This window comes from Rattus norvegicus, chromosome 3, assembly GCF_036323735.1.
Source record: "Rattus norvegicus strain BN/NHsdMcwi chromosome 3, GRCr8, whole genome shotgun sequence".
NCBI lineage: Eukaryota > Metazoa > Chordata > Mammalia > Rodentia > Muridae > Rattus > Rattus norvegicus.
This window is the reverse complement of record NC_086021.1, coordinates 97,470,361-97,481,964: the sequence shown is the minus strand read 5'-3', so window position 1 is coordinate 97,481,964 and position 11,604 is coordinate 97,470,361. Positions and strand designations below refer to the sequence as shown.

The following is an 11,604-nucleotide window of genomic DNA, read 5'->3' as shown; positions in this document are numbered from 1 at the left end:
TAAGGACTAGAGCCAGACTAACACCACACACATAGTGGTATGTATATGCACATGCAAACACTAAATAAATGTTTTTAAGATTTATTTACTTTTATTTATATGAGTACACTGCAGCTGTCTTCAGACACACCAGAAGAGGGCATGGGATCCCTTTACAGATGGATGTGAGCCACCATATGGTTGGTGGGAATTGAACTCAGGACCTCTGGAAGAGCTCTTAACCGCCGAGGCATCTTTCCAGCCCCGATATAAATGTTTTTAAAAATCACATTAATACCCATTTGATGAGGAAGAACTTGCAAACTGTAAACATTCCATACTGAAGTTTTGATTATATCAGTATGCCCCTACCTTGTTAAACAGTGTCACTGATGTACAGAACCTTTGTGTCTCTCAAAAATAGTCACGCTGAGGTCCTAGCCCCTGGGGTAATGGCGTTTGGCGACAGGGCTTTAGGAGGCAGTGATGAGGTGGGGCACTCACCTTTATAGAAATAGGAAAGGAAGAATGCCTCTCTTTCTTCCGGAGTACAGATAAAAGGCTATAAGGACACAGTGGTAAGGCAGAATTCTAGAAACCCACGAGCTCACAATGATGAGCACAAAATACAATTTGATACAATACTACTGAGCCTCTTCTATTTTTTCCTTTTCCATATTTCTAATTATTTTTTAATATAATTACCCACTTTGTCGAGCCTTTTTGTTGTTGTTGTTTGTTGGAGACAGGGTTTCTCTCTGTAGCCTTGGCTGTCCCCACACAGAGACCTGCCTGACTACCTCCTGAGTGCTGGGATTAAAGGCGAGTGCCACCACCACCAGGCTTGTCTTTACATAACCATGAGGATGGTTGAGCAGCCATGAAGACTCACGAGTTCATTCCCAGCATCCACAAAGCTGAGTGTGCTGGCAATGGGCTTATAAACCCCTCACAAGGGAGGCAGAGACAGGCCGGTCCCTGGAGCTTGCAAGTGAAGTTCGCATCCTGCCTAGCTCATTTGGTAAGACCTTAGTCCCAGTGAGAGACTTTGTCTCCTACGGTAGCTGGAAATGTTTGTATTCTAGCTCGAGAGAGCCACTTACTCCAAAACCTACAGCAGCTGTGGCTACCTGTAAGACCTACACACAGTCAAGTGAGGGAAATTCCATAGGTGCAGGAGGAAGGGCTCATGAGACCCCACCTCTTGCTGATGGCTGCAAGGAAAGGGGTAACTAGTTTTCTTTGCAGGAGTGTAACCACTGGCAGGTGGTCCAAATGCTGGTAGATCACCCCACATTCACATCCCATGATCTTGCACGGTTCAAGGACACAACTGACTTCCCAAAATGGTTCTCTGACCACACATTCACCCGGGCACATATGCTCCCACACATGTGCACACACAATAAATAGATGTACTTAAAAACATTGGTGGGGCAGAAGTTTACAGTGAAATCCACACAAGTTTCTAGCACTTTCCACACTACTTGTCTGTTCTGCTTACTGTATGGTAGTTCCCTTCCAACTCCCCATGCTGGTGTGTGTGTGTGTGTGTGTGTATGCGTGTGTGTGTGTGTGCGTGTGTGTGTGTGCGTGTGTGTGTGTGTGTGTGTGTGTGTGTGTGTATGCATGCATGTGTGTGTGTGTGTGTGTGTGTGAGTGCCACCACCATCTCAGCAGCAGGGTTCTTGTCTCCAGTTCTCATAACTTAATTGTTAGCCAGAGAGTCTCACACACATAGGTTGAGGCTTGTGTCTAGGGAAACCTCCACAAGGAAGAAGGGTCAATCACTGGCACCAGGTAGAAACATTTTATTTTTCTATAAAGAACAAAGTACAAAGAGGCAAGGGAGGGGAGGTAGGCCCAGAGGAGCAGCAGGCAGGCCTCTGGCCCTGAGTTGGCTGTGGAGGTCCTGGCTGCTACCCTAGGATTTCACCAGGGCCTCCAGCTTGATGGTGGAGGTGCCAAGATGGCCACTGAGGTCACACAAAGCCTGGCTTCATGGAGGAGCGGCGGCAGTTGGGGCAACTCCTAGTGCCGTTGTTTTGCAGGCATCTGTGGAGGCCAAGGCTGCATTCACTCACCCAGGCGAGATTTACGCCAGGCCCTGGCTTGTGTCTTCTTTCCAGGAAAGTCACTGCCCAGTGGAGGAGAAGGCTCTCCTGGGCTCTGCTCATTTCCGGCCTGCCCGGCACCAGAGGCTTCCAGGCCGTGGCAGAGTTGGCATCTGCTGCTACCCCAGGTCAAGCCTGGGGCTGGGAGGTGACTTGAAGGGGCCTTTCTGATTCCCCTTGGAATAATGGTAAGTGACACACAGCAAGGCCGGAGGGAGAGTCAGTGAGCAGGTGGGAAGTTGTTAGAAGACACCAAGGCCCCAAGAAACCAGGTCTTTGCATTTAACATTGTTAGTGTGATGTGGGGGGTCCTGCCCACCCAGCGAAGGACTCACCTGAGATGAAAGATGTGGGAGCAGGGCAGGGCCTGCAGCCGGCTGTTCTTCTCCCCAATGGACTCACCACAGAGGCCACAGTAGAGCTCAGTCTCCTCCACGCACTCGTGGAACCTCACTACATGCGCGCGCAGCTCACGCTGCAGCCCCTTGCTGCGGCAGATGCCCTCACTCAGGCAGTGCAGCTTGAGCTGGCTCAGCTAGGGTGGTGGGGAGAGATCCCATGAGGGACTAGAGCAAGGGCAGGGCTAAGAAGGTGCCTTTCCCACCACACCCTTGCCTTGCTGTGGGACCTGGGAGAAATATCCTGCCCACCCCAGCCTTGGATTCCCTTTGAACAGAATGGGTAAGACCTGAGATGAGAACATGGGAGCCCATGTTTTTGTTTTGAGATAGGGTCTCATATATATATATATATTCCAAGCTGGCTTCAAACTCACCATATAGTCATGGCTGGCCTAGAACTCCTGAGCCTTCTGTTTCTACAAGCACTGGAACAGGTGTGCCCCACCAGACCAGGTTTCTGAAGGGTTTTGTTGACCAAACCTGCTGCTATGTTGCCTCTACAATAACTAATGTGTTTCCCTATTTTTATTGAGTATACATTTCTGATCATCCTGATACCAGGATAAACATGAGTGGCTGTGGCCCAGCCCAAAGCAAATATATTTCAACATCTTAGTTGGGCTGTGCCCCAGAGCCTACAGGGATGCACATTCTCTAGAAGACCTTGGGAGCCACAAAGCTTTCTCCAAGACGTTAAGGTATGGTTACAACTGAGACATCTGAAGAAGCAATGTGCTATGTGTACTGCTGGTCGCCAGGGGACCTTGGGCCTCATTATAGCATGAGAGCACTCACAGGGAAGTCTGTATTTAGTATTTATGAGGACATCCAGCTCGTGAGGAGTGAAGGGTGTTAGGGTTGTTATTTTGGTTTTTTGTTTGTACAATTAAAAAATGTGTTCAAGCGTTTTTGCCTGCATACATGCATGTGTACATCCAGGTGCATGTCTAATGCCCATGAAGAAGACATCTACTCCATGGAACTGAGACGCTGTTAGGAACTCAGGACTCTTCAAGGTGTGAAATGCCTGCCCGGCCCCAGAAATATTCTCTGGGAGGAAGATCCAGGAGTTTGGAGTGACTGGAAGTGCCTTCCAGAGGGTCAGAAGGGCTCAAAGCGTGAGCAGGGTCTCACTCATGTATCCCAAGCCGGCTTCCAACTCTCTATATAGTCAAGAAAAACCTTGAACTCCTGTCTCCTCACATACCCAGTTTTTCTCCTGTGGCTCTTGACCCCAGACCCAGGAGACGTAATTATGTCTAACCTTATTTCCAACCTCTTCAGCCAGGTCCTGGGCTTTCTCAATGGCATCCAAAGCCTGGAAGGTGAGCAGAAGCCAGAGCTGTGGGCAGTTTCTGCCGTGGCTCAACACAAAAACAAAGAAAAGTGAACCTGAGGAACGGGGGCGGGGCCTTTGCCCTGTGGGAAGGCAGCCGAAGAGAGTTATGCTGACACAACGGGCAGAACATAGGATCCCCTCATGGGATCCTATGAGAGAGTAAACGGGAGTTTAGGAATATATGGTTTAAATGCTAGCGCTGGCCCTTTATAAGTTGTGGGTCCCTGGGTGAGGCATGGACCTTCTTTGAGAGTGGAGAATTGGGAATGTTTGGGTCTCATGGCAACAGGTTGAGGCAGATGTTAAATTAAGGGGACAAGCCCAACACTGTACCTCCAGAGTTGGCTGAAAAGCCCCAAATTGGGAGCATCAGAGAGCGATTTACCACCGGAAAGGGCCGGCCTCACCTTGTCCAGCACTTTCCTGGCTATCCAGCACTTGGCCACACCCAGCAGCACATGCACTTGCCCCAGGCGGTTTCCGATCTCGGTCATGATGCTCATAGCGGAATCGTACCTAGGGAAGGCTGTCTGCAGAGCCAAGCGGGGTTAGATTCAGGATGCTCCAGGTCCAAGCCCCCCACCCCCAACCTCATCCTGGTGATCTCACCTCCAGGTCCCCACGGCTCCGGTGGATATCGGCAAAGCAGAGCAGACAGAGTGCTTGCAGTGGGCGGTCACCATGCTGCAGGGCAATCTTCATGGACTCCTGCAAGGAAGGCTGGTTGCTCAGGAGAGTTCATATGGCCCTACTATGGGGTGCCCTATACTCAGCAGTCCCTTAGAGAGGACAGCTGGGATCACACATCCTCTCGTGGTTGCTGAGGCCTCTTGGGTTGAATCACTAAGATTGCAGTACTGTCTGATGGAGGGAGACCAAGGCTCAGAGAGAAGCACCTTCATCAGGATCAGAGGAAGAAGCAATGAGATTTGAACCTGAGAGCAGAAACCTCAAGACCTGCTCTCTTTTTCTTTTTGTCTGTGTGTGTGTGTGTGTGTGTGAGAGAGAGAGAGAGAGAGAGAGAGAGAGAGACAGAGACAGAGACAGAGAGACAGAGACAGAGAGAGAGACAGAGACAGAGACAGAGACAGAGAGACAGAGACAGAGAGACAGACAGACAGAAGAGAGAGAGAGAGAGAGAGAGAGAGAGAGAGAGAGAAATAGAGAGAGAGAGAGATGGCTGAATGTTATGGGCTAGAGAGCTGAAACAGCTCTGAGATCCAAGAGCCCCCCTCCCCTCCGAGTCTTTTATTTTCTTTTATTCTTTGGCCCGAGGGCTCCCAATGCAGTCCAGGCTAGTCTCAAGCTAAGTGCTCATACTGCTTGGCTCCTGAGTGCTGGGGTTACAGACAGGTAACTCTCTGTTCTACTAAATTTTTGTTTTTGTTTTTTTAAAAGACACTCATGTACCCCAGCTAGGCCTTGAACTAACTGTGTACCTGAAGATGGCCTTGAACGTCTGATCCTGTCTTCTCCACCTTCCGAGTGCTGGGATTATAGGCATGCATTACTAAACTGGGTTTTATGCAGGGCTAAGGGTTGACCCCAGCAGGGCTTTGTGCTCGTTAGGCAAGCACTCTGTCAGCTGAGCTGCATCTCCAGCTCTTATGTTTTTCTTTTCAAAGTGGTCCACAGAGGCTACTTGGGGCAGGGAAGCTCCTTGCCCTGAGGATGGACTGGAAGGGGATGAGGTCTGGTGCAGAGTTAATGATAACACTCTTCAGGTGCTTATTGGCAAGCCTTTGGGGGATTCCATGGGCCGTTCTAGAAAATAGGGAGCCCTGTGTTCTGGGCCTGAGATCCTCTCCCACCCCCACCACCTGCATGCTCCCCAGCTGCCCCACCTCACAACACTCCATGGCACTGCCCAGGTGGCCCAGCAGGCGGTAGGCCACAGCCATGTGGTACTGGCTCATGGCCCGATATTTGAGGCTCCAGCCTTTGCCATAGTCGTTGACAAGCTCTGCAGCCTTGCAGGGAAAGAACAGGGCTTTCTCATAGTCCTGCAGGGGACACAGAACAGGAGGGAGATACACTGAGTGGTAGGAACTGACCCAATCCCAGGGTTCTAGGCCCAGGATCTGTGACAGCCAGGGAGCACCAGTGTTTGTATATTTAATGTTCCTTAGAATAGCTGCAAACTTGTAGTGCTCCTGCCTTTGCCTCCTGAGTACTGAGGTCGCAGATATGCACCACAGTGGTCATGGTCAGCCTATTCATTTCAGCTTCCAGCAGTAAGCATGAACCAGGGAGCAGGGGAAACCAGTGCACAAGTATGGCTTCTTGAGATTGCTGCTGTATTCCAAGCGCCAAACACAGTTCTTAAATATTTGTTCCTTAAACGAAAAGGCAAAGAAGCAGCTGGGTTCTCCTCTCATGCAGTCCTAGATGGCTTCTTGGCTTCAGAACCACAAAGGGTTCTGCTTCCGGGAGCAGCTGCTCCCAAGGGCTCAAAAACAGTGTTCTACCATCAGCACCAAAGAACATCAGAGCAGCAGGGTTATCGAGGCCAGGAAAACCTGCTTGAGTTTCCCCCTCAAACCCACCAGGGCATCCCCTATGAACAGCCAATGCCTTCCTTCCACTCGTGAAGAAAGCAGAGGCTCAGGAGTGCCCTTGTCCAGTACTAGGCCACATCGTCTACCAACATCATGGTTCCCTTTCTGTGCACCATCCATATCGTGGGACCCAATCGCCAGCCCCACACCCAAGGCGTCATGAAGATCTTCCTAGCTAATCATCTACTGCATGCAAACAAGGCCCGGCATTTCTTACCTCATTTAAAACCTAACAGTAAGGCTAAGTGTAACATGCTTACCTGGACTCCCAGGACACGGAAAGTAGAGGCAGGAGAATCAGGGTTTCAAAGCCAGCCTCGGCTATGTGTGGAATTTGAGGCCAGTCTGGATCCATGAGACCCTGTCTTTAACCATTCACCCACACCACCCACACCACCCACACAAACAAACAAACAAATGGATCCAAATTTTCCATCTGCAAGGAAGAAGGACTGAGTTTACAGTCAGTGGAAAGGAACTCCTTCCTAAACACTAGGTTTGGGGTGGAACTAGTCCTGCTGTATGAATTCCAGTTGATCTGGTATCTGAAAAGATTTAGTAGCACAGCATGACAGCGGACAGTCTGGTCCGCAGACAGCCAGGGCTACACAGACCTCATCTTGAAAAACCATAAACGAATAAATGGGAAAGCAGGACACAGATATGTCTAACAGCTTTCTTACCCAAGAGGTGTGACCTCATCTTATCACAGTCACTGGAGATAAAGGAGGGATCTCAGGACACCTCAAGGAAACACAGAAGCGAGATGAGAAAGGAGACACGGCATTCTACAAAGCAGTTAGCCTGGTTTCTTCAGTGTGTCAGGGGAAATGAAAGGGAGAGCCAGAATGTTCTATTCAGAGCCATAGAAGACGCCATAAGCCGCTGGCTGCGTAGCTCCGGCTGTATCCTGCTTTCCTCAAGCCGGCAGTAAGGGAAGTGTTTTGGGATAAGCAGAGACGTAAATACAGACAGCGTTCAGGGGCTGGTTAGCTGCTATTCTGAGATCACGATACAGCTGGTGTGTGAGAACAGTTATTGTAGTTATGTGAGAATTGGTCATTAGAAAACATCATTTTCAGATGTTAGTGATGTGCATAGACTACCTCAGGGTCAAAAATGAGATGCTGGGCTGGAGAGACGGCTCAGCGGTTTAGAACACGTGTTGCTTTTGCAGAGGACCTAGGTTTGATTCCCAGCAACCACATCTGTGATTCCAATTGCAGGGAATCTGATGCCCTCTTCTGGCCTCTTGGAGCACAGACACATACGCAGTGCAATCACATGCAGGCAAACACTCTTACATGGAAAATAAAGTAAGAAATGCAATAAAAGTAAAATAATAGCAAGGTGTCAACATTTTTTCTCCCTCCGTCCCTTCTTCCCTCCCTTCCTTTTAAGACAGAGCCATGTAGCCCAGGCTGGCTTCGAACTCACTGTCAGTTACCAATGACCTTCAACTTCTAATCCTCTTTGCTCTGCTTCCTCGGAGCTGGGATCGCAGGCTTGGGCTACATACTAGGGGGCCGTGTTTACCATGTGCCAGCAGCTAAAGTTCTCCCAAAGCAGGGGCTGGAGGAATGGTTAAGTAAGTGGTTAAGAGCACCCGACTGCTCTTCCAGAGGTCCTGAGTTCAATTCCCAGCAACCACATGGTGGCTCACAACCATGTGTAAAGAGATCCGATGCCCTCTTCTGGTGTATCTGAAGACAGCTACAGTGTACTTATATATGATAAATGAATAAATCTTTTAAAAAATTAAAAAAAATAAAATAAATGAAATCTTTAAAAAAATTCTCTCAAAGCTTGAGGCTAGAGAGATGATGGCTGCTCTTCCAGTGGACCTGGTTTTGACTTCCAGGATCCAAGTGGCAGCTCACAACCATCTGTCCTTCTAATGCCACCTTCTGCTGTCTACAAGCAATGCACACATGTGGTACTCAGACACACAGATAGGCAAAATACCCATACACATAAAATAAAAATGAGCAAGTCTTTTTAAAAAAAAAAAACTCCCCCACATCTGGGTGTTACACTAGGCTACACTAAAATCCTGGTAATCGGAAGCTTTTGCTCACTGACCCTCCCAGTAAGTTCACACCCCACCCTTCTGCGTGGCTTCCCACCTCCTCATATACCTCCGTCAGTTCAGTGGCCTCCCTCTCTCTTGGCAGAGCTTTGAGCTTATTCCCGAGATCTCTGCCTAGCTCCACCAGTCCTCCACCACTCACTGAGGCTTTCCGACCACTCTCTTAAAAATGGTGCCCCAACCCTCATCCTGAAATCGCCCACACTTCTTCACATAATGAACAACCAACTTCCTGGTTGTGTTAACTATTCTTCTCATCCAGATATCCAGAGCTTCATAAGAGACCCTGCCATCATCTCTGTTGTTAGGGACACACGGTCCAACAACAGTTCATGAGATGTAGTTGATCCTCAGTAAAACCAAACCAAACCAAACCAAAACACCCCCTTTTCGCTTTTTTTTTTTGACAGGATTTCAGGGTTACAGCCCTAGCTGTTCTGTAACTCACTCTGTAGACCAGGCTGGCCTCACAGATCACAGATGCCTCTGCTTCCTGAGGTGCTGCCCGGCTCAGAAACTATTTCTCAAGTATTTATCTGATATTAAGAGTATGGTGTATATATGTTCACTGTGTGCCTGCAGCAGCCTGCAGATGTCAGGAGAGTCATGGGATCCCCGGAAACTGTAGTGGCAATTATGAGCCACCATGTCAGTGCTGGAGACCAAACTTGGGTCCTCTGCAAGAGCAGCAAGCACTCTAACCACTGAGTAGTCTCTCCAGCCCCCACCCTGCCAATGAATATTAGACTAATGAATCTTCACATCCTGTTCTCATACAGCAACTTCCTGGACTCCTAGGTCATCCAAGGATGGAGGTGAGCTTCATGGCTCTACCTTCCTGGAGTTTCCCATTCACTGAACCCCTATCTAAAAGGAGGGCTGAGGCAGTGCCCAGCAAAGTGTGTGGCTCCTGAGAGAATCTCGGGGCTTTCTTGTGCTGGACCTGGAGGAAGCGGGTACAGCCTCAACAAACCACACCAGTGAGCTCATGGATGCCAGAGAGTTTGTGGACCTGCGTGTGCTGCAGAAAGGCTCCATGATCAGCATCATCACTGGTGCCAAGAACCATGCATCCATCCACATGAATGAGGCAGGTTCCATGGCCAGTTTAAAACCAATGGCACCTGCGGGACCATTTGCAGGATGGGTGAGTGAGATAATTCTATTCTCTGATTGGCTAACTCGGATGGCATTGTCTCAAAAGAACTTCTGGCCAGAGAAAATCAGAAAATATTTATCATACATAACGGTATGAACCCCCCTCAGGACACTCCCAGGGAGCCTCACATGTCCCATTATCCTCCCCTGCTCCCCACAAAGGGCCCAGGCCCACCTTGACCTGGGCGTAGAAACTGCCCAGGCTGCAGCAGACGCGGCACTCCAGCATGGTGTCATCATTGTTGTGGGCATAGCGCAGGGCCTTCTCAAAGCTCTCTAGGGCCTTCTGGAAGAGGCTGAGGCCCAGGAAAGCATTGCCCATGCTCAGGCTGACCTGACCCCCAAGCTGGGCACCAGCCCTGGTGCCAGGCAGGCCGAGGCAGGTCTTGCAGTAGGAGATGGTTTTGTGAAACTCACATAGCTTCTCATTGCTGCGTGCCAGGTTCAGGTAGCTTTCGAGCAGGAAATCCGCATCCTCCAGTTCCCGAGCAGTGTCGATCTGGACCACGGCAAACTGACCCCAGGGTAACAGGTAGGTGACACTCAGCCAAGGCTCACCCTGCACCCCCTTGCTGCCATAGCCAGCCCTACTTCACAGCCAGAGCGAATGGCAGACCCCAAAGCTCAGACTCAAGAATTCATCCTCCCAAGCTCCAGTCACCGCAAAGCTCAGGTAGACACTACCCTGTCACTCCCAGCCTCAGACCTGGAGTCTACAACTGATCAGCCTGACCCTCAAATTTATAGCCTGTTCCTCCAGGCAGCAAGCAGCAGACTTAAAACCTAGGCTTGGAGGTCTGGACCCTGGCTCCTGATGCCAGAGTCTCACAGGCTTTGACACTGAAGCTGAAGGCCACAGGCCTGACTCTAAAGATACCCAGCCATCTAAGAGGAGATTTCCATGCATATTCAAAACTTCAAACAAAAGACATTAGCCTATGAGACACAGAGGGTTCTCAGGAAGATACAAGGGCCCCTGGGAGTAGGAAGCCACCCAGCCCTGTTCCCAACCCTCTCAGTGCCTGGGCCCTCCCACAGCACCCTGGAAGGGTATTGTCTACCTTCAGCATCTCTTTGTAGCGGCCCATCTCCGAGTGAGCTGTTACCAAGCAGCCCAGCACCCGGAAGCGGCCCACGAGGTCAGAGCCCTTCTCCAGCACCTTCATCCACACTTGCAGTGCCTTCTCTGTCTGGTTGGACTGGTACAGCTGCAGTCCTTTTTCGATCTGTTGCTTTGTCTGGTCCTGCCCCATCCTCCCACAGTCTGGCCACTCGGAAAGACCGTGGTTGGCTAGGTGTCTTTAGACCTTCATGGTGTTGGACCCACAGTGCCAGCTGATCTCTGGGAGGGAAAAGCAACACCAGGCAAAAGCTAAGCAGGGCCTGGATGGACAACGGGCGCCACCCTGGGAACAAGGCTGGTTCAGCCCCTGTCTGCAGCTGTCCCTGCCAGTTGGGGCCACGTGGCTTCTGAGGAATGTCAGCAGCAAGGTCACGAGGGTTTCTGCTGCACCCACTCAAAGCTGAAAGGTGGCTGCCCCGGGGATACAGGCACTGTGCCACCTGAGAACCTGTTTGGTGCCTTTTTGACACTTTGACACTGGCCTTGATGCCCTAGCAGGTTCAGCTCTCAAAGGCTGTCTGCCAGGATGTGGGCAAGCCTTAGGCCAGAGGTTCTGACAGCAGGAAAAACAGCAGGCAGAACACTGGGCATACAGGCATCAGGGAGGTGAGGTGAATGTCCAGCCTGCTTATTCTCCTTGCTTCTTTTTCTTTTCTTCTGTTTTTCTTTTCTTCTCTCTCTCTCTCTCCTCTCTCCCGCTCCCTCCCTTCCCCCCCTCTTCCCTCCCCCTCCTTCTTCTTCTGTGTACCCTGGCTGTCTTAGAACTTGTTTTTTAGACCAGGGTAGCCTCAAACTTAGATATCTCCCTGACTCTGCCTCCCAAGTGCTGGGACCAAAGGAATG

At 50.2% G+C, this 11,604-nt stretch overlaps 1 protein-coding gene across 3 annotated transcripts; it reads right to left on the bottom strand.

The window, feature by feature from the left end:
- Positions 1 to 1,768: 1,768 nt before the first annotated feature.
- Rapsn (receptor-associated protein of the synapse) lies at positions 1,769 to 11,074 on the bottom strand. Of its 3 annotated transcripts, XM_039105428.2 has the most exons (9): positions 10,700 to 10,717; positions 10,056 to 10,152; positions 9,814 to 9,934; positions 5,678 to 5,836; positions 4,443 to 4,541; positions 4,241 to 4,363; positions 3,759 to 3,812; positions 2,429 to 2,628; positions 1,776 to 2,034 (listed from the first exon to the last, which is right to left on the bottom strand). In XM_039105428.2, the coding sequence occupies exons 3-9, from the start codon at positions 9,865 to 9,867 to the stop codon at positions 1,962 to 1,964; spliced, it is 762 nt and encodes a 253-aa protein (XP_038961356.1). In that variant the 5' UTR covers positions 9,868 to 9,934; positions 10,056 to 10,152; positions 10,700 to 10,717; the 3' UTR covers positions 1,776 to 1,961. The 3 variants fall into 3 exon arrangements, with proteins under 3 accessions (NP_001386657.1, NP_001102054.1, XP_038961356.1); NM_001399728.1 differs by having other exon boundaries at positions 1,769 to 2,034; positions 9,814 to 10,152; positions 10,700 to 11,074; NM_001108584.2 differs by lacking the exon at positions 5,678 to 5,836 and having other exon boundaries at positions 1,769 to 2,034; positions 9,814 to 10,152; positions 10,700 to 11,074.
- Positions 11,075 to 11,604: the final 530 nt, after the last annotated feature.